The sequence below is a fragment of the Rutilus rutilus genome (assembly GCF_951802725.1).
Source record: "Rutilus rutilus genome assembly, chromosome: 4".
In the NCBI taxonomy this organism is placed as follows: Eukaryota; Metazoa; Chordata; class Actinopteri; order Cypriniformes; family Leuciscidae; genus Rutilus; species Rutilus rutilus.
The window spans coordinates 30,592,808-30,619,390 of NC_140212.1; the positions used below are offsets into that span (position 1 = coordinate 30,592,808).

The following is a 26,583-nucleotide window of genomic DNA, read 5'->3' on the forward strand; positions in this document are numbered from 1 at the left end:
GTCTGTCTGAGACTTATTAAACAAAATGTGTGTTTGTGAACACATGGAAACTAAAAACTTAGCAGGAATGAGGCTCTTCAGGATCAGGAATAAGGAAGCTGCTTTACAGACACACCTGTTTTGCACACGGCACTCAAACACAGAACCAGGAAACAGGAATCACATGAGTTCAGGGAAAGTAAAACTGAAGTGTCGTTGAGCTGTTGTGTCTCTGTATTCATGCAGTAAAATGGCAGAAGCCAGATTTTCTCAGGATGAGTTCATGTGTTCAGTGTGTCTGGATCTCCTGAAGGATCCAGTGGCCATTCCCTGTGGACACAGTTACTGTAAGATCTGTATTACAGACTGCTGGGATCAGGAGGATGAGAAGAGAGTCTACAGCTGTCCTCAGTGCAGACAGACCTTCAGGCCAAGACCTGCTTTAGCTAAAAACACCATTCTGGCTGAAGTGGTGGAGAAACTGAAGAAGACTAAACTTGCTGCTGACTGTTACGCTGGAGCTGGAGATGTGCAGTGTGACGTCTGTACTGGAAGAAAACACAAAGCCGTCAAGTCCTGTCTGGTGTGTCTGAACTCTTACTGTCAGAATCACCTTGAACAACATGAGAGTTTGTTTAAAGGAAAGAGACACAATCTGACTGATGCCACTGGACGACTGCAGGAGATGATCTGCCAGAAACACGACAAGATCCTCGAGGTTTTCTGCCGCACTGATCAGAAGTGTATATGTTTGCTGTGTGTGATGGATGAACATAAAAACCACGACACTGTATCAGCGGCAGCACAGAGGACAGAGAAACAGGTATGAACTTACAGAACCCATTATGATCATTTACAGGCTCATGATATTGTTTATGGGGTCTACTAACTAGACTACATGTACATCATTTAATGGTTTTACTCTAAATTCGTTTTAGTGTACGTTTACACCTAAGTCTTTCCTTAGATTTTTCCATGTACAGACAACACCACTGTCAAAACAATCCCCACTCACACGATCTGTGAAAGCGACTAAAAACGGTGTATTCTGCTGCCAGGCCATTAGATGGCGATGAAACACTATAGACTGAAAATGTAATACGGATGTGATTAATTTGCTGCACATTAACTGCAACAATATACAACATACTAAATTCAGCTGAACATATAATAATTATGAGCTGCAGAATTACTCCTTAAATAAACAACGTTACACATTGTGCAATAACAACAAACATTATTTCAATTGAGACATGTAAGGCTTGCAGAGCAACACCTCCATTAATTAACAGCGTTCTCAATTAAACACACGAGCAGTGCAAAGCTCCGCCATTATACGACAACGAGCAGCAACATGTCACGACATTATTGTGAGGTAAAAACAACAACAAACTTCAGTATACTTACTGGTAGTTGCACGCACACAATAATTGGAACTTGTAAATATATTTTTTTATTAAAAAGGTTACAATTACAACAACAATTCAAGTGTAATCTTTCTTTGTAAAAACTATACATTTTATCATGCATATTTCAAAGTTAAGGATTCATTACTTTGAATATAGCCTGCATTGGAAATATATAGCAAAAATTGGCAAACAAAAGCTTATTTGAGGTGGCAGATATTTTACAGTAAAAATATATAATCTATCCAAAACTAGTCAACGAAATGTTGTCTTTCATATGTTAATTTGCAGTTTAATACGTTGCTTATACAAATACATTTTATTTCAACATATTTCAGTCGATTTTTACTCATCTCAGAATAGCAATTCATACTTTGCAGTCACGTGACTACCATGGATACCTGGCAGGCAACAAACAGGTATTTTCAATGTTGAGTCCTGTAGTTCCAGGTCTTTCTAGTAGCTATCAAGTCTGTTAGCGAGCTAGCTGCATAACTATGGACTAGGATTAACTCCAAGGTAGCTAAATTGTGTAAAGCAGACAAGGTTGGGTCATCAAGCTCTACTGTTGGGTCATCTCTGGTTCTCAATGAAAACCATAGATATCACAAACCTCAAAACAACCTATCACACACTTTTGTTGTTAGCAAAAGACGACAGCTGTTACTGTGCGTTCACACCGCCACCGGCGAGAGCGTCAAAGTGCCCGGAAGTCATTAATTTTCAATGAATTTTGCCGCTCTCGCCGATGGCGGTGTGAACGTACAGTTAGCCTAGCTTAGACTCATAACACAAACAGCTGACTCGCCGAACCAGCTGGTGGTGTTGATTGACAAAACTAAAGTAACTTAAAGACACGATTAATTACATGATCATACACCCATTGTATTCAAACAAATGTTGAAATTACCTTTGATGGAGTGATGGAATGATGATCACTGCACAGACGTGTATACTGTGAAGGTTGCTTATCTCATCTGCGGTTAGTGCATCCAATCGCATAACAACTATATGGCATGTCATTTACACCTCAAAACACCAAATTTTGTATAGTAAAACTGGCGACGTCCTGGCAAGATCTTTGATTAGTTTACTGGGTTTTGTTGCTGGAGAACGACGTTCTTGCCCGCCAGCCAGTACTTGTGACGTTACGTGCAAAGTATGAATAGGCTATAGTTTGCTAAAAGCGGATCATTCATTCACACACAGAAACGTGATTCACTTGAGAATGAAAAAAACTTACTACAGTATAGCTCAGGATCCGTTGCTCCTCGAAATACCTGCGCTTCTGAGGTATATTTTCCATTATTATTATTACGATAGTATTATTCCTCACAGCGCTGCGAGACGGTGTAAACAAGTACAATGATCTGATTAAACTTGATGTGTTTTCTCGAGCTGATATGGGGGCGTTCACAGTTTGCATGGATTGCCTCAGATCATTTGCGTTTGAATAGCGCGCGCTCTCCGTGGGCGGGATCACATTAAAAATAATGAGCTGAGATGAGAACGACTGACATCTCTCTCTTTTCATACAGATTACATAAACAGAGAATATTTGATTTAGTTTTGAATTAGATCATTTAAAAGTACACACTTGAATGATTATAAAGATATATTGCTCATGCCTGGGTGAATAGTATTCGCTGAGTTTTGTTTAAGTTTAGAGACGTGCTCCAAAAAAAAAGTTCACCGAGACGGACAGACAGAAAGCACACCCTGTTTATTTTCTTTATTTTACAAAAACACAATGTTTTTTTTCGCCTGTAAGTGGACACATAAAAAAGTAGACATTTAACAGTTTATTTTTTCATATTTCTTAAGTCTGTATGACCATAAATGACGGAGTATTTTAAGTTTATTTTGCTGCTATGTGAAAAAAAATCGAGCAAAACGCACCCGCGCGTTTGCCGACCTCAGGGGGTTAAAACCAGCCTTCTGGAAATCGATTGGTCAGCCGGTCCCAGTCTGTTGTGATTAGCACGTATGTCGGAAATGTAATTCGCTTTACCATAAACAGCAATGGGATGACAGAGGAATTGTTGCTGGGACGGCGCAATGCTGCTGCTTATATTCACTCAAAATGATGATTGACAGGACTGAATGATTAGGCTCCTCCTGAACCTACATTTGTAACTTCAATTATAACATCTGACTAGCATTGAACTGCATAGTTCAGAAAGCAGTCATTATAAAAGTAGTGAGAACACAATAAAAGATTGAGGTTGTATACTGTTGAGGAATAGTGTTAAAAGTACAGTTTAACCATCAAGTTAGTCTGCATTAGAAAATAGGGTTTAGATTCGGGGGGGTAAAAACTGTGTCTCTTGGACTCCTATCATGGGGAAAAGCATAATAGGACCTCTTTAAACCAGTATTTTACCCAAAAAAATTAACATTCATCATTTACTCATGTTATTCCAAACTGGCATGACTCACTTTTTCTGAGTAACACAAAAGAAGGTATTTTAAGGAATTTCTCATCTGTCCGTATTTTGAAAGTAGAATTAAAGAAATCCATACAACTCCAATGGGGCTGATCAGAGAGTGCTTCTCATTTCTTATTTGTGTATCCTCGTTACCTTTCCTCGCGTCTCAGCTCCAGCTTCAGGGTGCGAGGGAAGGCTGCAAGTGAAAAAATTTGGAGGACGGAGGAATCGAATGAAAGCTTTTTTATACATTGGAATACTTGAACACTTCATCCCATCATCATTAGTGCTCAAAAGATCTGCCCTTATATTGTTGAAGTTTGGTTATTCAAGAAATTCATAATGAATAATAATAAAGCAAGATACCCGGTTGCAATATGTGTGATTTATATAAAGTGCAAAGGTAAAGTAGCCAAGAAATCTAGACGCACCCTAGCGGCAGCAAATTTTATTTTGCAGCCAGGGTAGTCTAGCAACTCTCCGTTGACTTTCGAGCTGGAAAAATCAAACTCTAGTCAGGCCAATCACATCGTGTATAGAGTCAGCGGGCGGGCTTAACATAATGACGGCAGAGTTGCGGCGGTTCCAAAGAGTGGCGGCTGCTGCTGGTGAACAGCGGTCTTTCGAGTCGGCTTTGGCCGCGACTCTGGAGGACTTGGAGTTAAGCTTTTCTTTGAGAAAAGAACGGCACTTAAGTCATTCTTAAAAAAAGGAAGATGTGTTCATAGTTTTGCCGGCCAGATACGGCAAAAGTTTAATCTATCAACTAGCTCCACTGGTGGGAAACTCTCTGGTTGGTTGTAGCGCTATCCTATTGCGTGCAGAGGGAATTTGAAAGACAACCGTTTATCCCGCCCCTTGGATTGAGCCCTGCCAATGGTTACAATGATTGTGACCGATGTGAAGGGGGAGGAGAATTGATAAGTGGGTCACGTTTAGTCGATAAAACACTTCCGCAAAGGATACACTCATGTATCCTCACTCATGACTCCTCAGGAAGCCTCCTCATTTCTCGTCTCCTTGTGGTGTAATTAGAGGATTGAGATGTCCTTCAAGATGGCTGAGCTCGATCGGTTTCCGGGTCATAGGATGGAGGACGGAGGAGCGAGGAAATGAGGAGGGATATTGAGAAGCACCCAAAGTCTTCTGAAAATATATTAAATATGGTGGCATGTTAAGTCATGTGACATCCATGAGCCAGTTAGGTTTGAGGTTGTTGACGTGTCACCATGTTTGATTTGGGCTTTAGAAACAAATACATTCTCCATAATATCTTCTTTTGTATCCAGCAAGAGAAATCATACAAGTTTGGAAAGACATGATGATGAGTAAACAATGAAGAACTTACATTTCTGGGTGAATCTATATAAAGCTAGGCAATAAAACTTGATGAAATAATGTTCGCACTTATGATTGAACCTATAATCTTTTCATGCAAGACCTTTAACCCCTCAATCTCACCACTTCACTGATACTGGATTCATATCTGTTTAGTTGATGATTAATGTGATGTTTCTCCTGTCATTGGTTTGTCCTTTAGCACCAGCTGAAGGAGACGCAGAGGTCGTTCCAGCAGAGGATCCAGCAGAGAGAGAAAGATCTTCAGCAGCTGAGAGAGGCTGTGGCGTCTCATAAGGTGAGTCTTTTTATATTTTCTTTCTTTCTTTATTTTTATTTCAATCAACAAAAAGATACAAATAAAAATACAATATGTATGTTGGCACAACCTGAAAGAAAATATCTATAAAGTATTATAACAATTATGTTCGAAAAAGGAGCGGGATGAAGCAGAAGCTTATTATTTTTCCCACCCCTTATATAACCTTATGTGACTTTAAGAATAATACATTTGATTGCTCCTGATATCCAACGTTATTAAAGATTCTGATTGCTCTCTTTTGTAATGTACATAACGCCTGTAGGTTGGCTTTGTAGTTGTTTCCCCAGATTTCCACACAGTAACTCAAATATGGTAGTATAAGTGTATTTATACTATAACATTTATATGTTATCATATAACATGCTGGGGAAAGCAGGTGAAGGCGAGGATGTAAATGCAGGATTTTTAATAAAGTAACACATAAACAGATCAAACAGAACTCAAGGAACAAAACCACGAGGATCACAGAAACAAAAGCAACCATTACATGTACAACAACTGAGGAAGTAACAAGTGAAACACAAGGGCTATAAATGCACGGGGGCAAACAACTTAACTAGGTAATGAGGAAACAAGATACACCTGGGGAGACTAATCATTTATATTTACCTTTATGCATTTGGCAGACGCTTTTATCCAAAGCGACTTACATTGCAATTCAAGGTACACATTTACATTCTTATAAGTTCTTTCTTTCCCGTGGAATCGACCCCATGACCTTGTCGTTGCAAGTGCCAACGCTCTACTGTCTGAGCTACAGGAAAGCTGAATCAACATGAAAAACTACAAAGGACTACAAAACATGGCACAGAACAGGAAATAACAAAAGTCCACATAAGACAGGAATCATGACAGAATCATACCCCTTTTAAGGAGACATTCCACATACAGAACAAAAAAACAAACAAAGTTTGGTGGAGCAGAGGCGGAACAGGGGAGGGATGGAGGGCCAGGTCTGTGGGGAGAAAAAGGTCCTGGAAACTGTGGCAGGTCAGGCGGCCATGGCGGAGCATGCTGCAGGGGGCCAGGGTGGACTCGACAGTTTAGCGGGCCAGGGAGCCGCCGAAATCAATGTGTGTGCAGACCATACACACCAAATGGCCATGGCCATAATGGTCAGCGCTACATCGTCCAGACCTGACTCAGGTGTGGCGGCCATCTTATCCGGAGACACAGGCGTAGTGGCGGCCATCTTGTCCGAGGACTCTGGAAGGGCGGCCATGATGGGGTGAGGCCCTTTTTTAAAGGGTGGATTCTCCTCCACTTCCCCAACTGTTAAAGGTGATCGATTATGCCCATTTTCACATGATGTAATATAAATCTCTGATGTCCTCAGCAGGCTTGTGCACAATTCAGAATTGAATTGAGAATGACTCCTTAATTCCAATTCAATTCTTGAATTGATGTCAAAAACAGGATCTAGAATTACAATTCGAATTTGAATTAAAGGAAGCAGAATTGCAATTCAACAAAAATTCAAAGAAATTCATATACATATTTTAAGTGAAGTGTTTAACAATGAAGCTTTACAGTATATGTCAGATATGATTGCATTATAAATTATATTAGTTTGTACAGATTACTTTAAAAGGATATGTTTTCCCCTAGCAATGAATGTTAAAAGCACTAGTCACAGAACAAATAATTAAGTTTGATTTATTGTAATTGTAATTTTGTGGAACATGATGGAACATGACTCCATTTCCCAGAATGCTTTACTTTAACCAAATATTTAAAATGGTTGCTAAATAATTTGAGGTGGACATTTGTTTGAAAGCACAATTTGATGGGCAACACTGGACTTTTTAAGTTTCAGAAGTCCCTTACAACTTCACTCTGCACCTGTTGAGAGAATCTTTAGTGTTGCAGGAAAGATATTCAGACCAGAACGATGCAGACTCAATGAAAAAACATTTGAGGAGCTATTGAGAATGAGATGCAACAGTGTTGCTCAGTAATTTTTTTGCATTTGGAATAAATGATAACTGCATTTACAACAACTTTGTGTTTATGTGATTACTTTGAAATGAAATGAAAATTACATTGGAACAAAACTAATTAAACAACATTGAGGGGGTAATTTATTTCAAGAATTTGATCAATATCTATTTTAGAACAAAATGTATGCAGGGTTGAGGAGTAAATAGTTACGTGAAATGAAATTTCTGTTATTAAATTACAAAATTAAATGTAATTGTATTTATTTTGATTACTTTATTTGGACAACTTTATCAATGCAAAGCAATTTCGTTTTAAGTTGATTAGTAACTTATTTAGTTGTATTACTGACGTAAAATGTTTAATTCAATTAGTTACTAATCAACTTAAAACGAAATTGCTTTGCATTGATAAAGTTGTCCAAATAAAGTAATCCAAACCACATTTATAATGGGTAACTAATAACAGTAAGCAATAACATTTCCAAAGTAACCTTCCTAACACTGAATGCATGCAAGACTCAATACATTCTTTCTGTTGTGTGACTGTGTGGAATTGCTTTGAATTGCCATGAATTTAATTCCACTTCCTGTCATTCCAATTCAAATTCAATTCAATGTCCTGTGGGGCGGAGTAAATTCAATTCAAATTCCAATTCTATTGAGAACGTTGTATATAGAAAACATGCCGTAATGTACCCTGAGTGTAAACCTTGGCCGCATTCATTGTGAAGAGTGCTAGCGATTTGCAAAGATTAATATAAAGGTTAATAAAACGTTACACTCACTTCAGTTCTTCTGGAGGTGCAGCAGGAACACGAATAGTTGGTACCGATCCATTTTTCAGGAGCAGCTTCTTAGCAAATCCAGCTTTATACTGACCCTCGTTTGTAAAGCAGTCTGGTGTGAAATGATTCGCACAAACATGAAAGCATTGATGTTGATCGTGGGGAATATTCCCTTCGAAAACAAAACTCAGCCACTGCGTCTTCAGCGGTTCGGATTTAGGAACATCAAAATGACTGCTGTGTTCCTTATTACACCCAAGAACAGAACACCACAATCGCTTAGACGCCATTCTGCTCCAGCGTATCAACAATGGCGGACTATGATGACAGCTCGTTCAGGGCGGGTCTGTGTTGAAACGCTGCTGTCAATTAACAATCGTGGGAGGGGTGTCCGACCATGTGACGGGACTCGATTTGAGACAGGAGAAAACATACAAGGAGATTAAAAAAAGACCACTGGATGGATTTTTATCATTATATGATGGTTGTGTACAGGCACTGCCAACACACATTTCAGTACAATCAACTTGTAAAAGTGCATGTACCATTATATGACCCCTTTAAAGGGTAACTAAACCCTAAACCAACTTTTTTTAGTTAATGATCTGTAAGAATGGGGCTTTATTAATGCTGTTCATTGATTCGAGTAACTTTTTTGACATTTGGGTATAAAGGGTTTTAATTCTACAATATATGGTGTAAAAACGTCTGAGTGCTGCCCTCTTCAGGTTGAACGGTGGCTACTGCAGTTGAATTTTCCTATTGGTTGTTGCGGTACTGTGTGACGTAGGCAGGTTCCAGCTCACCACGCCCTCCCTTGGTACGAGCTCACCACGCCCTTGGATGAGCTAGCGTAGATTTATCTGTATTTAGTACAGTGGTAGGTGTACTGTTGCTGGGTGCAACTGCACTGCTGGACTGCATAGCTTTCCAGCAGACTTGGAAATTAGGCGCCAGTGTTTGCATGCACTTGGCCTGGAAGACCGTGAGTGTAAAACCTGCATTTTACTCGGAATTGCTTTTCCAACGCAATAGAGGTGGAAATGGGCTTCTCCACACAGCTCGCGCTGAACAGCGACGCAGTGCCAAACGCTGTTCCTCGATCCTGCATGGACTCCACCACCGCAGCGCCGTCTTGATGTGAGTGATCATATATATTTTAATCACAATTTATGGTTAGGCTAAAGTTAATCCTCTGGGGTCGACAAACGCGCCGGCGCATTTTGCTGGATTTTTTCACATAGAAGCAAAATATGAAAATGCCTATAGAGAGCGTGCGCGCTATTGACATCAACTCGATAAAACTCATCAGATGCATATTTACGTCGTCTTGCGACCCTGTGAGCAAACTATCCATTTTAGACAGTCTGACAGCAGGTCTCTCAGGTGCACGCCCCCCCGCTCACGGTTCGTCCCCTCTATCTCCGCTGGGGTCTGCCCACTTTTCTAGCATTTTTCAAATATTGCCAGTGGGTGGAGTCAGGCTCTGACCAGGGGTTTAGTTACCCTTTAAGGTGGACATACACTGTGTGATTTTCGTCCGATTTTGAACCAAATTCTGACTCGTGCGACTCTTTTTCGGGTCGGATTTTCAGCTTTGTCGTGCGTCGTTTGTCGTGCAGTGTTCGTGCAGTGTACAGGGGGAAATGAGAGGCGATTAACCTCTCCCGACCGGCAATCGGATGGTCGGATGAATTTCTGGCATGTTAGAAATTTTGGTCGCTCCTCGTGACTATATCGCACAGTTTAAGCAATGCTACGAACCGATTGCCCTAAACTCAGTGTTTTTCCCTCACAAAACAGAAGTTTCATCTGCAGCAAAAAAAAAAAAGAAAAAAGGGGGAGATCTTTAAGTTCTGTTGAGTCAAGTATACGAGGATGCAAGTTGCAAGTAAAAGATCTCTTTATTGGTAATGACAACAATAAGTCCAACACGCTGCAGACAGCAGGAGACTGGTGATGCAGGGACTTCCATGGGCAACCCGGAGCGATGAGTGATGATCAAAGTGTAGAACCCACAACGAGACTGGAAACAGGAATCAGCACAACACGATGAACTCAAAATGGGAAAAGAGAACACACAAGGAGAACAGGAACAGGAAACAACATGGGGAAGCTCCAACAACAATCTGACAAACACAAGACAAAAGACAAGGCATTAAATAGGCTGGCTGATGGAATGCAGCTGGCGCTGATAAGAGAATCAGATAATCAGCGGTAACGCCCACATGAAACGATCAGCACACACACACACACACAAGACTAGAGAGACAGTGGATCTAACAACCATGACAAGTTCAAACTAGCTACAAATTACTGTTGCTTACCTCCAGTTCGTGTTGCAAAATGGATTAACGATTACCCACTTCTTCCAAGCCACCTGCGATGTACACTTTGCCTCTTTTATTAATTTGTTAAACAATGTTTTTGAATTAAAGCTGTTTTTAATTTTCATTGATGAATTATTGCAATGTTCGGACATATTATAGACGGTTAATAATTAATTATATGCCTATAATCCATTGTAATCGACCAAAATGTTTTAGAAGCTTACTCCTCCTCATTGAAAATTGTCTATGTAATATTTTATTATCCTCACAGCGCGTTGGTTATGCGGTGACGCGCTATGAAATTATTGCGTGGCAATTTAATTATAATAGCCTATCAATTTAATAATAAAAGTAGCCTACCTTCCCTAATAATAATAATAATAATACAATAATACTACTAATAATTTAATACATAAATTGGAAATGCTAAATCATCTTGATATTGATAGCTGATGCTTGTTTTGACAATATGGATACATGATATCATCTAGGCGCAACCTCATACGAGGGTTTATCGCGCTGATTCGCACATATTTCACACGTATAGTGTGAGCAGTGAAGTCGCAGCTCGACGTTCGGACCGTATAGTGTGAGCACAGAAGTCCTGAGCTTTGGCTTTACATCGCATGCGATCTACTCGTTCAGTGTGAGTAGATACCTTGCTGAAATCGCACAGACATCGCACAGTGTATGCCCGCCTTTACGGAGGAGAACGGGGAAATCTGAAACAGCTTGATCTGAGAGATTGATAATGATATATGGGATTATAGAAAAAGTATTAGGTGGATTTTTACCATTACAGGCTGGTTGTTGACACACACTGTGGACACACATCGGTGTTCAAACACCTTATAAAAGTGAATTTTGCATAATAGGTCCCCTTTAAGGGAGATCCACACAGCCACAGAGCGAGGTCAATATACTGACCCAGGGTCCAGCCTGTATAATCGTCCGGCATCAGTTGGGCGATGTTGTCATCCAGCCCGCTCGAAAAACAGTCCATAAGCTGGGCATCATCAAATGCTGCTAGATGGTAGCAAGCCAAAAACTGTAATTTTCTATGGACCGACCATCCTGAAAAATGGAGCAAAGCACTCTCACAGGGTCCTGATTACTCCCTGCTAGATCCATTTTTTGGTCAGTTGCTCTGTAACGTGCTGGGAAAAGGCGAAGGGATTTTTAATAAAAGTAACACACAAACAGATCAAACAGAACTCAAGGAACAAAACCACGAGGATCACAGAAACAAAAGCAACCATTACATGTACAACAACTGACAAAAGAACAAGTGAAACACAAGGGCTATAAATGCACGGGGGCAAACAACTTAACTAGGTAATGAGGAATGAAGATACACCATGAGATCAACATGAAAAACTACAAAGGACTACAAAATGTGGCACAGAACAGGAAATAACAAAAGTCCACACAAGACAAGGGGAACACAACACTAGTGTCATTGCTTACGTTGCATGAGTGCCCACTGCTGGCGGAAACTGCAATGGGCTGAATTGGAACGTCCTCAGCCCTTGATCACTTGGAATCAGCTATGGAGTTTATTTATTATTTACATTTGTTTTCCTTTTAAGAATTTGTTTAATGCAACATCCAAATGTATGTAGGCGTGTCTGGGTTGTTTGTTGTGGTGGTGATTAGATGAGATCTGTGGGGACGTCACATTCGTACTGCATTGTGGGACATATAGGTGCCTGAAGTGTACATATGAAGTAGACTCGCTCCCTCTGTCAAAATCGAGGGGTCGAGGGTCTGTCCATATAAACTTCCCTCGTCCACTTCACAAAGTGGAATGCACTTCAAAATGGCGGCAGGGATTCCCCCAAGGAGAAGTGCTTAGTGAAGTTTAAAAGTCTAAAAGTGGACTGGAACGCAGCCTCAAATCATGACAGTATTATAGAGAAGATGCATTGATTTATTATCCAGAATATGTCATGATTTATTTAATATTGATATGGTCTTTAACAATTTTGCTTTAACGTGTTTTATGTGCGGTTTCCAGCAGATTTTGTGATCTAAAATCACACCAAGAAATGTATTTTCATATACTCTTTCTATACTTATGTTGTCAATTTTACTTGAGGGTTTGATTTATGTTTTCCAAATAACATAATCGTTGTTTTGTTTATTTTTAATGATAATTTGTTTACATCAAACCACAGTTTTAATTTATTAATTTCTTTTGTGATCACCCCCATAAGCTGCTGTAAATTGTCAGAAGAAAATAAAATATTTGTATCATCAGCAAATAAAATAAAGTTTAGTATGTTTGATACTCTGCAAATGTCAATGATGTATATTATAAAAAATGGTTGATGAAATGAAAGTCTGGAGAAGAAGAGAAGTTTGAGACGTCTCAGTCAGGACTCACTGAAGCCACTGTGTGATTGTGATGTGTGTCCTAACAGCGCTCTGCACAGACAGCAGTGGAGGACAGTGAGAGGATCTTCACTGAGCTCATCCGCTCCATTGAGAGAAGCCGCTCTGAGGCGACACAGCGGATCAGAGATCAGGAAAAGACTGCAGTGAGTCGAGCTGAAGGACGACTGGAGCGACTGGAGCAGGAGATCAATGATCTGAGGAGGAGAGACGCTGAGCTGGAGCAGCTTTCACACACACAGGATCACATCCATTTCCTGCAGGTAACAGAGATCTAGAAGAACAGGGTCTGAAAAATTCTGAAAGATATATTGAGCTTCCAGACCACAACAACTCAAAACTTATTAATACACTATATTTAAACACTTTTCTTATAACAATGTGAAATCCATGAACCTGATGGCACCAGTTTCACTACTAAAGATCAACAAGAGCCGCTGAAATCTGACAGTAGTGCAGGTTATTGATGAAGTGTGGAGGTGATGAGCTTTGATTTCTGTTTTCTGTAGAGTTTCCAGTCTCTCTCAGCTCCTCCTGAATCTACAGACGTAAATGACAATCCCTTCAGTTCTCTCTCCTCTTTTGATGGTGTGAGAGAATCTGTCCGTCAGCTGAGAGACAAACTGGAGGATTTCTGCCAAGAGGAGCTGAAGAAGATCTCTGACAGAGGTAAAGTCCTGGAGATTCATCAGCTCTCAGAAATGATCCTTCATCATCTCATATCATGTAGAAGATCATATTAGAAATGTCTTAGGAACGGATGCAGGGATCATTTTCTCTTGACATGATAATCACACTCTTCATGTCTGTTGATTTCCACAGTCACTTTCACCAACATTGTTCCCAGAACCAGGAACGACTTCCTACAGTGTAAGTCACTAAGAAAACCAGCAGAAAAACTCACTGAGTATCTTCATGTTCTTCCTGTAGAAGGTGAAAGAAAACATGACAGAAGAGTTTTAGAGTTGATCATGTAAATTAGTGTTTCTCAATGGAGAGAACATCGAGGGGCACTGGAAGCAAAATCAATTGGCTCGTGACTTTAACAAAGATGTAAATCAGGGGACTCAACATATTCTTCTAAAACAGGATGTCCTCTAAAACTAATGAATAAATATGATTATTTTTCACTGTAAGCCAATTAAAAACATTCATCCAAGATTTAGAGGTAAAATCACAGTAGTAAAAAAGCTTCAGGAAAGTAAGAACAAACTGAAATCTCTTCTGTAAAAATTCCTCTATGGATTTATCCTAAACAGGATTTTGTAACAAATCTCTTTAACCTTTGAGGAAACAGATATAAATTTAAAGAAAGCTCAAGATTATGGAAGGCATTTTCTGCCAAATTTAAATAAATAAATTAAATGATTAAAATGAAAATTAAAACCAGATTAACGATTTCATTACAGAAAACTGTACGCAAAATATGTGACAAAATTGAGAATGAAATTAAATGATTTCATTTTCACGGTGACAGTGCATCATCCCTGAAAACTAAAATGCAATTGGTGATTTCACATTTCATTTTCACTGCAGTCTCGAGGCAAGACTGCCAATATTAAAATGAAAAGCCAAACGTGAAAAAGAAACTACAAATACAGTTTTCACAAAGCTCTTTATTAATGCTCACGCAATAATAGTGACACAATTCAAATTCAAATGTAAATTTTCGTTTTCAATTTAATTCCTCTTTTATTTCACAGTTTTCATTTTCGTTTTCATTTTCAAAGACAACCTGCATGCAAATTCTATGTTAATGAGTGGGTGTGGCTTGTAACGGCGCAAGAGGCACGCCTTCTGTAAAGCGAAGTCGCCGACGTCCCTGTTGCATGAGTTGAATGTGTGAAACAAAATTATTTAAATGTGATTATATTGTAATCGAGACTACGAGATATGGCGAAATCTGTTAGTGAGCTTTTGCGGGAAGCTGCCGCAGCATTAGTGGAAACAACCAGCCTGACCAGCATAGCCTACTTCAAACCCTCGGCGCACTGCAGTTCCTCGACCTGAGTCGCGGGCATCTTCAGTTGCCAGAGAAACTGTTAGTCAAGTCAATAAGTCAAGTCTTGATCGCTAGCTTTAACCGAGGACCTCGGCCAATGTTTCATATTCGCGTTGTGCCTAACAACGCCCTTCAGCCGTGACTTATTCAGATACAGATAAAACGGTTTCCACACAATACAAATATTAAACCCGAAAAATATGTATCTATGCAACTTTCATGAAGTAAAATCACTAAAAGCCAATTCCTTCCGCTGGACAAAAAAATAGTCCCTGACCATAAAGCATCAGGAGAAGTTACATTATTTCTCCATTAGATGGAGACAAATACTCTTAATGAGTGAGTCAGTCAGTAGACAAGACTTTTGAAATGACTCAAACTTGTGATCACGGAGAAGAAAGACGCAACTGACATGACTATAGGCACGGACAACCCCTTAACTGTTAAAAGTACAAAATATCACACCGGACATTCAAACGGATTTTTTATCATGAATATAGGACTGACCTGAAGGAAAATGCTATAATATCTAGCCTACTGTAAATGCAGGTACACTCGCTTTCTCGATCTCATCCAGAAGTTGTTACTGAAAATGAAAATCAGCATTGTGATTCTTTTTGTACACAAACGTAAAATAACCAAAAGACACGTAAACAGCGGACATATACAGCCAGGCTAGTGCTGTATCTGAATAAGTCACGGCTGAAGGGCGTTGTTAGGCACGACGCGAATATGAAACATTGTTGGCCGAGGTCCTCAGTTAAAGCTAGCGGGTATTAATGTCTGGCTATAATTGTTGGAGAAATTGTGTTACTAAGACTTTTGTAGGCTACACCCAAATAGTTGAATTTCCAAAACAGCATAATACATGAATGAACCTCATCGATTATGATCTAGTCTAACATCATAATGGCCTTATACCGGATACTTTGAACAGTTTCTCTGGCAACTGAAGATGCCCGCGACTCAGGCCGAGGAACTGCAGTGCGCCGAGGGTTTGAAGTAGGCTATGCTGGTCAGGCTGGTTGTTTCCACTAATGCTGCGGCAGCTTCCCGCAAAAGCTCACTAACAGATTTCGCCATATCTCGTCGTCTCGATTACAATATAATCACATTTAAATAATTTTGTTTCACTCATTCAACTCATGCAACAGGGACGTCGGCGACTTCGCTTTACAGAAGGCGTGCCTCTTGCGCCGTTACAAGCCACACCCACTCATTAACATAGAATTTGCATGCAGGTTGTCTTTGAAAATGAAAACGAAAATGAAAACCGAAATAAAAGAGGAATTAAAATGAAAACGAAAATTTACATTTGAATTTGAATTGTGTCACTATTATTGCGTGAGCATTAATAAAGAGCTTTGTAAAAACTGTATTTGTAGTTTCTTTTTCACGTTTGGCTTTTCATTTTAATATTGGCAGTCTTGCCTCGAGACTGCAGTGAAAATGAAATGTGAAATCACCAATTGCATTTTAGTTTTCAGGGATGATGCACTGTCACCGGGAAAATTAAATCATTTCATTTCATTTTCAATTTTGTCACATATTTTGCGTACAGTTTTCTGTAATGAAATCGTTAATCTGGTTTTAATTTTCATTTTAATCATTTAATTTATTTATTTAAATTTGGCAGAAAATGCCTTCCATACAAGATTGCCAAAGGCTACAGCACTGAAAATCACCAACAATAGGCCTAGAATACTTAAAGGCACACTGTGTAGAAATTGTGTTTTTGTCAAACAGCGACCCCTAGAGTCGCTGTGGAATACTTGCACTGTCGTAAATACCCCTCCACCCCCCCACCTCCCACCCTGCACACCGGTACCTGCGTCGGGCATGGAACAGGCACAGATAGACTCCGAAGACGTTAGGCTTATTTATGTCCTGATAATTATGTGAGATATTGAAAACTGTTCTCATGATAATCGCAGGAATCAACGTCAACAGCGTCGTCTGATATCCCTCAGGACTACGTGATAAATACACCTCACAACACCTGAGTTCAGCTGGCAAACTAGTTCGTGAGGCAAGCTAGGCAATAAAACATGACGCAAAAAACACGTAAGAGAAACGAGTGTTTGTTAGCAAGTCTGTTAACAGCTCTGATAATCGAAAGCTAGCTAGACATATGTGGAAATGATTGGACTGGTCTAATTATCAGCAATGGATGAATGAACAGCATGTAAAAAAAATGACATACTACAAGCAAGCGCAACAACATACAACAGAATGCAAACAAGTTTACAAAGAGATTTATTTACTGGCCACTTCATGTGTTTTATCAGATCGGATAGCTATGATTTATCAAAACGAATCCATTTACACCTGGTCACATAAATGTGTTTTTGCGAAACGGATTTAAATCCGATCTTCAATTCCCACACTATATGCAGATTTAATGGAGTGCACATCACCGAAAGCAACAGATATGAGCTGCATTTTATTGATCATCAGCTAAAATGTCAAAATCAAAGACCGCAATAAGAGAGAGCAGCAACAGCCCTGGTAAGATCATTTCATTTCTTTACTTTTAATGATGATGATTGTGTGTTAAGCGTCTGTAACTCACTTTCACTTTGATTTGCGATAGTTTGCACGTTGGCTTGATGAATAGATGCTCAGCTTCTCATCTGATTCTGCGGTGATGCGTGTTCCAGTAGCGTCGTCATATCTGGCTATTACATTACATATAGCCTATAACACGCTCTCACACGTTTATTTTTTTTAGCATTTTTGGGAGGAGTACAATTTACATATGTGGTTTCAACAACCAGATGCATTTACACTTTTCCAGTTTCGTCTGGAATGCGGCACAGACCTCCTCCTGAAGTGGTTTGAGCGATCGGATTCAAATCCGTCTCGAATGCATTTCGGAGGGCATTCACACCTGGTCTTTTCACGATCAGATAGCTATCCGATCTGAGAAAACGCATGAAGTGGCCAGGTGTAAACAGCCCCCATGACAAAAACATACGCACGAAAGCCGAAAACAAACGCTGGTTGGCCTCTCACGTCCAGATTTGAGGAAGTGGTGGGGGAAGTGATGTATGCCGTAAAGCAGTCGAATTTTGTAGTTCTTCTTGTGCTCGGGTTACTACCCGAACCCCGAAGTTACGTAGTGCCAGTAAAAGCGATACAGACCCCATCAGGCTATCTGGCAGACGTGTCATTCAACCTATTGTAAGTCGATGTACCATCACAAGGGTCTTGGAAATATATTATGAAGGTTGAAAAGTTACACGGTGTGCCTTTAAAAACGTTGTAGATCAAATTATTTAAAAAAAATTCATACTGACCCCAAATATTTGAGTGGTGTATATATTAGGCATAATTATAATAAACACAGAATAATAACCATTAATATACAGTAAATGATACACTGATGTAAATGATGATTTTCACAGGATATCTGGTAAACTAGTAAACCATATTATTGCTCTTCCTGCATTGACACCATTATATGAGAACTGAACTGAGCTGGACGATGACATCACTGCTTTCTCCAGAGCGGCTGTATAGATAAATTAACTAAATGAATAACTTTTTTACAACAGAAATTAATCAACACTGAACTTACTTAAGCTGGACAATGACACTATTTTCCTCTAGATCTGCTGTACAGACGAAACAATCTTTGTTGCATTATTTTCCTGTTATCACTGTAAAACGTACTCGGTTACTAACGTAACCTCTGTTCTCTCTAGAAGAGGGAACGAGTACTGCGTTTTTGTAAAAACGCTACGGGAAAAACTCTTTTTTCACGAATACTGAAGCAAAAAATTATCCTTAATTTTCATACATGTAAAACGCGTTGCGGCAGTGCTTAGCTATGGCGAGACGGCTTGCTCGCTCATTGGCTGCTCTGCAGCAACTGCATAAGCCTATCGAGCGAGGCCTGAGGTGACGTCAGGCCAATGAGGGCGCTTCGCGCCCTCCTAGCCATTTCCCGCCGAGACGGGTGTGGCTAACCTCTATATAAGGAGCTCGAGAAGGCTGATTCACTTGATTTTCATCGCCTAAGCGAACCAGAGTGAACCGTACGCACGGCAGAGAACGCAGTACTCGTTCCCTCTTCTAGAGAGAACCGAGGTTACGTTAGTAACCGAGTACGTTCTCTTACGAGAGTCCTCTCGTACTGCGTTTTTGTAAAAACACTACGGGAACCCCTTGTAAAACGCCGTGCGTGCTGGGATAAAGACACCGATCACTGGAAGCTAACCAGGTGTACAGTGCATAACCACCAGATAGACTCACAAAGAGTCTGGGATTAAGGGAGGGGAACCTTAATTCCCTATATTGTAGCGTCCGCAGACGTAAAACATGACCTCACAGAGAGAGTCTAGAGACAAGAGGGGATTCCCTCTGTCCTTATATGGTTGCGTCAGCAGACGCGAATATGACATCACATAGACAGGGTGGGGGAACCTGAACTAAATGTGGGAAATGTGGGTCTTACACAGTTCTGCCCATAAGACAGTCGGCAGCGCGTTGCGCATGCGATTTCAGTGTTCTAGTTAGACAGCTGAACCGGCTACACCGATAGTAGCTTAGCCTGCAAGCCGGGAACCTCTAGGTTGTAAAACCTAATAAATGTAGACGGCGAGGCCCAACCCGCCGCCGTACATATATCCTGTAAGGAAATCCCGCTGGAGTGGAGCAGCATTTCCAGGCAGTTGATGTGTTGGAGCTTTTCTCGTTTCGACCACAGGCCGAAGAACGGTCTGCCCTCGAGCAGCGCTCCCCATCCCGAGGTGGATGCGTCTGTCGACACCATCCTCACTCCCGAGGAAGTCCCCAGGCTTACACCTGATCGGTACCAGTCGCCCGCCAACCAAGGTGTCAGGGCTGTCACACAGCTCTGATTGACCTTGAGACGTAACCGGCCGGACACCCACGCTCTGCGCGGTACTCGCGCTTTCAACCAGAACTGCAGAGGGCGCATGCGGAGCAAGCCCAGCTGAAGAACTGGTGATGCTGAGGCCATGAGACCTAGCATCCTTTGAAACGTCCTGAGCGGGGTAGTCGCGCCGCAGCGGAAAGATCTCGCCGCGCGCTGAATGTGCAGCACGCGCTGTGGCGACAGCCGCGCTGTCATAGACTTTGAGTCCAGAATGGTACCCAGAAACGAAATCGTTTGACTGGGGTTCAGTGAACTCTTCGTCCAATTGACCGTGATACCAAGATTCTCGAGGTGATCGAGTAAAATGGTTCTGTGCTCCACGAGCTGTGATCGTGATTGAGCTAGGATCAGCCAGTCGTCCAAATAGTTCAGCACTCGCATGCCTCTGAGTCTGAGAGGAGCGAGCGCTGCGTCCATGCATTTCGTAAATGTACGAGGTGCCAGGGACAAGCCGAACGGCAGGACTGTATACTGGTATGTCTGACCCTCGAAGGCGAATCTCAAGTATCGCCTGTGGTGTGACGCTATCTGTATTTGAAAATACGCGTCCTTCAGATCTATTGACATGAACCAGTCTCCTCGGCGAACATGCGCGAGGATTTTCCTGGTCGTGAGCATTTTGAAACTGCGTTTCACTAATGCTTTGTTCAGCCGTCTTAGATCCAGTATGGGTCTGATACCACCGTCCTTTTTGGGGACTAGAAAGTATCTGCTGTATAGCCCCCCTTCGCTTTGAGCTAGGGGTACATGCTCTATCGCCCCTTTGCTTATCAGTTTTGATATTTCGGCGCGAAGTAGGTGTGCTACTTCTAAGATCACCGTAGTTTCGACGCGCGCTGTGAAGCGGGGAGGGCGTCGACAAAACTGTAGCGAGAAGCCTCTCTTTATAATGCCTAGCACCCAGTCCGAAACCCCTGGAAGCGCTGCCCATGCTTCTGCATGGCTGGCTAAGGGCTGGATGCGAAGCACGCTCTGTTCGCCGTGCGACAGAGGTGCTTCGGGGCGCAATAACATAGGCGTTATGCCTGTGGCATTCGAGGCGGGGGGCGCGCTTATTACAGCGGGCAGAGCGCTCGTCCTCGACCTTACTACAGTGCTTAACTGAGTGAGGGAGGGCTGAGCGAGTCTCGCGGGACTCATGTCTGCGAGTAAATGTGGGCGGGAAGCGGGCATATTCACTGCTTTGGACGCGCTGCCTGCCTGAGCAGAGCGAGCGCGCACAGGTCTCGTTTTTACAGAGAGCCTGTGGTCTGTGAGACATAGTGTATGTGGGCACTGGGAAGTGGGCACTTTCACTATATTGGAAGCGCAATCGACCTGAGTCGATTTTATGTGCGCGAGCCCTAAGTGTAGGGCTGTGCTTGTGTGTAGGGATGGGCACTGAGGAGTGGGCATCGACACTACATTTATAGCACCATCGGCCGTGGCCGGGACACCAGAAAATACACTCTTTTCGGGATATATCTGGGTAGCCGTGAAAACGGCTTTTGTGTGCAGGCAAGCGGGCAACTGTGCGGGCTTGCGTCTTGCAGAAAACGCTGGAACAGTCGCAAGTCTTGGGACTGAAACAGCGGCGCGCTTGGGTGAGAGACCGGCCGCAACGGGACTCACACACCTGCGCTTTCCTAGGAGTGCTAGGACTTCTTCGGGGCTTCCGGCTTTACCACAATCCTCGGCCGCGGCCCGCGCTGAGCGGGGCGTCGGCTGGTAGAGTGAGAGCGGGACCTAGAGCTGTGCTGCTGTCGCTGCTGTGAAGATGTGGCCGAAGGCGGGGGCTGAGGCTGAGAGCTCCGCGGAGTCTGTTTTTCACGACTCGCTGCAGAACCGGAGCGCTTCGGGAGGAAGTGCTTGAAGGCTTGAGACGCTTTCTGGGCTTCGGTAAATCTCTCCACGAACTCGGAGAGAGAAGAACCGAAAAGGCCAGCGGAAGACAGCGGGGCGTCGAGAAACGCGGTGCGCTCGGAATCAGCCATCTCCGTGAGCGTAAGCCATAGATGTCTCTCAGCAACAGTGGCGGAAGCCATACATCTTCCCATGGCTTGTGCAGCAGACTTGGTAGCGCGGAGTGTTAAATCCGAAGCGCTCCTCAAATCCGCGATGCAGATAGCTTCAGGTCCCATCTCATCCAACTTACGGAGGAGATCACCCTGGAATATCTGCAGCGTAGCCATGGTGTGTAGCGCTGACGCAGCCTGCCCAGCGGCGGAGAAAATTCGCGCGAGCAGCGTCGACGTCATGCGGCAGGCTTTTGAAGGCAACACCGGTTTAGTCCGCCGTCCAGCAGAGGGCGGGCAAAGGTGGGTCGCTATCGCCTGTTCCACCGGCGGAAGTGAAAGGTAGCCTCGGTCTTTTGCATTATCCAGGGAGGAAAATGCTGGCGACACAGACGAGCGCGTTCGCGCAGAGTAGGGCGCATTCCAAGCCTTCGCAACTTCTTCATGAAGCTCAGGAAGAAAAGGAGCTGGCTTAGATTCCGGAGAAGTGCGCTCACCAGGGAGGAAGCTACCATCCAGCCGGGTACGAGAGGGGAGTTCCGGTGCAGACCACTCGAGGCCGAGGCTCGCCGCGGCCAGCGCGAGTACTCGCATGAGCTCCTTCTCGATATTGGCTCTCGTAGTGGGCTTGCGGGCAGGAGGCGCGAGATCCTCGGAGCTCGCACAGTCCTCGCTGCCTGAAGCTAGCAGAGAGCAGGAATCCTTCTCCCCCGACGCGGCCTCGGAAACGACTTCCTCTGATGAAGCGGCGGCAGACTGCGGGTGCTGAGCATCAGGAAGTGATACAGGAGAAGCCGGTGAAGCAGGTGGGCGAACCGGCGAGCTTGGTCGGGCTGGAGCGGGTTCCGGGACCCGCTGCGAGCGGCGCTTCTTACAGCGCGGCGGGGAATGCAGACTCTGAGAAAGATGCCAGGCGAGTCCGCAGAGTCACCATCGGCAAAAGCTCGCAGTCAGGGCAGCCGCCGTCAGCGAGCGCGAGCGCTGCATGGTCCTCACCCAAACAGGAGACACAGATGACATGGTGGTCTCCCTGGGAGAGTGGGGCTCGGCACGAGCCACATGAAGGCATCTTTAAAAAGACGCAGCTCTTTTAGGGGGTGAGTGTCGCGGGGAACAAACACACACACACACACACACAAGAACAGTAATAAGGAAAGGATATGGCGTCGGAAAGCGCAGCAGGTACGGCTGTAGAAGGCGGCGTTGCCAGCGGCTTCGAGTGGCTCGTCCCGCTGAAGTGCTTGCCTCAAACGACGCTTGCTTCCTCGTGATCCAGCGATGTGAGAGCTTCGCTGAAGAGATGAAAATCAAGTGAATCAGCCTTCTCGAGCTCCTTATATAGAGATTAGCCACACCCGTCTCGGCGGGAAATGGCTAGGAGGGCGCGAAGCGCCCTCATTGGCCTGACGTCACCTCAGGCCTCGCTCGATAGGCTTATGCAGTTGCTGCAGAGCAGCCAATGAGCGAGCAAGCCGTCTCGCCATAGCTAAGCACTGCCGCAACGCGCTTTACATGTATGAAAATTAAGGATAATTTTTTGCTTCAGTATTCGTGAAAAAAAGAGTTTTTCCCGTAGCGTTTTTACAAAAACGCAGTACGAGAGGACTCTCGTAAGAGAACTGCTTTGAAACAATCTGTATTGATCAAAGCACTAAATAAATAAAGGTGACTTGACTACTGAGACTCTGCTGATATATTGAACATGAAGAGTTCAGCTATAATAAAAGATCAGACAGATTCATAATTCCTGATTCTGATGTGTTTTCTCTTCATCAGATTCTCATCAGTTCACTCTGGATCTGAACACAGTGAATAAACGCCTCCATCTGTCTGAGAGGAACAGAGTGATTACTGACACTTACCCAGAGCTTCAGCCGTATCCTGATCATCCAGACAGATTTGATATGTGTCAGGTGTTGTGTAGAGAGAGTGTGTGTGGACGCTGTTACTGGGAGATTGAGTGGAGTGGGAATGGTGTGTATATATCAGTGTCATATAAGAGCATCAGCAGGAAGGGATCGGGTATTGAGTGTTTGTTTGGATATAATGATCAGTCCTGGAATTTGGATTGTTCTTCCTCCAGTTACTCATTCATACACAATAAGATAGTGACTAAACTCCCTGTAAAGTCCATCAGCAGGAGAATAGGAGTGTATGTGGATCACAGTGCAGGAACTCTGTCCTTCTACAGCGTCTCTGACACAATGAGCCTCATCCACACAGTCCAGACCACATTCACTCAACCGCTCTATCCTGGGTTTACTGTTTATACTGGATCATCAGTGAAACTGTGTTGATGAATCAGAACAGACTGTAGAGATTCTACCCATAATGCTTTGAGCTGCATGATAAATCAGTAATAATGAGAAGTTATAGTCTCCTATTTTCTCTTCATTACATTATTACTACAGTTGAACTTCTGTCAGTGAAATAACACATCAGAATAAATGTGTAATGAATCCTCATTTAGACAGTCAGATCAGTGTGTGTTTGTGAGTCATGATGAGTGACGGTGTGTATCTGCTTTTCTCAAGATCTATTTCAGTCATTCAGTTCTATTCATTAATCATTATTACTATTGTAAGAGTTAAAAGTCTAGCACATTATATTAAAAGATTAATGCTGCTGTTATATTTGATTATTTCAATGTTAATTCAGCAGTATATATTTCTGTTAAAGTCAATGTTGTTGTGAGGACTTTTATTATGAGGCGGAAATACTGAGAGGGAAGTGAAGGAGGAGGAGAGAGGAGAAAAAGTGGAAAGTAAAGAAAGGAAAGAGCTCGTCCGTGTCCGAGGGTTTTATTTATATTTACATAAAGTTTATATTTAGATTTAAGCCCCGAGAACACCCACAACAAATGTTACACTGGTGGCAGCGGTGTTTTTCGTCGGATATTCGAGTTTCTTTTTGTTATTAGGCTACTTCTCTTTCCGCCTAACGGTACATTCCGGCCGAACGCAGTCTGTAAGTTACATTACTAACGTTACTGTGATTTCAGCGAGACGCTGTGAACGTTAATGTCCCGCGAATAAACTTCAGTGATGTCAGACGAGGAAGCACAAGCAGCGCGGGAGCCCAATGCGCGGCCGCGCCGTGCACACACACCAAAGGACATTCCTCTACCGCCGCCATTTCGCAACGATGGCTCTGAGTCTTTTCAGCTGTGGGCCCGTCGTTATGAGGTAATTCAAGAGGCTCGCTATAAAGATAGCGGTGTTGATTTGGATGCAGTGTTAGCAGCAGAGTTGCCTACTAGATTGCCACCTGAACTGTTCATTGTTTGGGAAAATTTTCCATCTGAAACTCAGCACTCTTTTGCTGCAGCGAAAAAACAATTGCAAGATGCTTTTGGTCAGAAGGATGTAATTGCATCTTTTCAAACATTTCCAAATTCACGTCACAAATTACCTAATGAACCAATGGAAGTGTATGCAGCAGACATATGTAGACTGGTCAAAGAAGCTTTTCCAGATTTTGAGCAGAATGCTTCTGAATACATGAAACTGTCACGATTTCTGGCTGGTTTAGATCAAGAACTCCAGATTAAATGTCATGAAAGGGGCGTGAAAACGTTCAAAGAGGCCTTCCAAGTCGCTACTCAAGCTGAGCGGGCACGCCAGGCCGCCAGATTGGTGCAGCCGTTTCCAACTGCAGTGAGAGGCGATTCGGCAGCACAGACAGTGAATGTTATTTCTGACACTGACACTTTTCTGAAGCAAGCGGTTATTGATCTAACTAACACAGTTAAAGACTTAAGTAAGGATGTTTCAGCACTGAAACTGCAGTTGCATGATGAACGCAGCCGATCACGCCAAACCCCATCACCCAGGGCCGGCCCGCGGCATAGGCGGTATAGGCAAATGCTAAGGGCGCCACTCATCCATAGGGGCGCCAGAATGAGTGAACGAGTGAATTTTTTTTTTTTTTTTTTTTTTATAATAGGCTACTATTTTAAAACCGTTAATTCGAAATACTACCAAATAAAGCAAAAAATAAAATAAAAAATAATAATAATTCCGGCTCTTCAATCTTCCCCCGTCCATCGAGTGCTTGAAGTGCGTCAGAAACAGAGCGCGCGCGCGATCAGTTGTTGGTAATTTGTTGTGTAGCTGCCCGACGCCGCATCCAATGTAGACAGCACTGCTGACTTGTTAACACACAGCTCGTAGAAACCTGGTAGAAACGGGCCTGGCAGCTCGCGCCAGTTCTAGACACGGTGAAAGTTTCCTGATTGTGACGGAAGGCCGAATTTACATGACACATTATAAATGAGCATAGTCTGCGATAGATACAGTGCCAAAAAGAAGAGAAGAGGATAAAGACAGAGGTAAAGAGATGTAGTGAATGAACAATTTATTGCATAGGAGTAAGATACTATAATTTCATGGCAGTTATTTTTACCTTAAACTTAATGTTAGCAGTTGTTCTGAGTTCTGAGTCCCCAGACTGTGATTTTGTACGATCATGTCAGTTTTAAGACGCATTTTTTATTATCACTTTTTTATTAATGTTTTACTCTACAGTTGTGCAGTTTTTGGGGGATACAGTACAGGCCAAAAGTTTGGAAACATTACTATTTTTAATGTTTTTGAAATAAGTTTCTTCTGCTCATCAAGCCTGCATTTATTTGATCAAAAATACAGAATTTTTTTTAATATTGTGATATATTATTACAATTTAAAATAATTTGTTTTCAATTTATTATACTTTAAATTATCATTTATTTCTGTGATGCAAAGCTGAATTTTCAGCATCATT

The 26,583-nt window shown here is 42.5% G+C and overlaps 1 protein-coding gene across 1 annotated transcript; it reads left to right on the top strand.

Annotated features, from left to right (window-relative positions):
* Nucleotides 1-147: 147 nt before the first annotated feature.
* Nucleotides 148-24,766, top strand: LOC311289713 (tripartite motif-containing protein 16-like). The gene is made up of 6 exons (XM_084407943.1): nt 148-802; nt 5,355-5,450; nt 12,953-13,186; nt 13,433-13,592; nt 13,746-13,793; nt 23,599-24,766. Exons 1-6 carry the CDS (start codon nt 230-232, stop codon nt 24,117-24,119), a joined length of 1,632 nt encoding a protein of 543 aa, XP_084264069.1. The 5' UTR covers nt 148-229; the 3' UTR covers nt 24,120-24,766.
* The last annotated feature ends 1,817 nt before the right edge of the window (nt 24,767-26,583 follow it).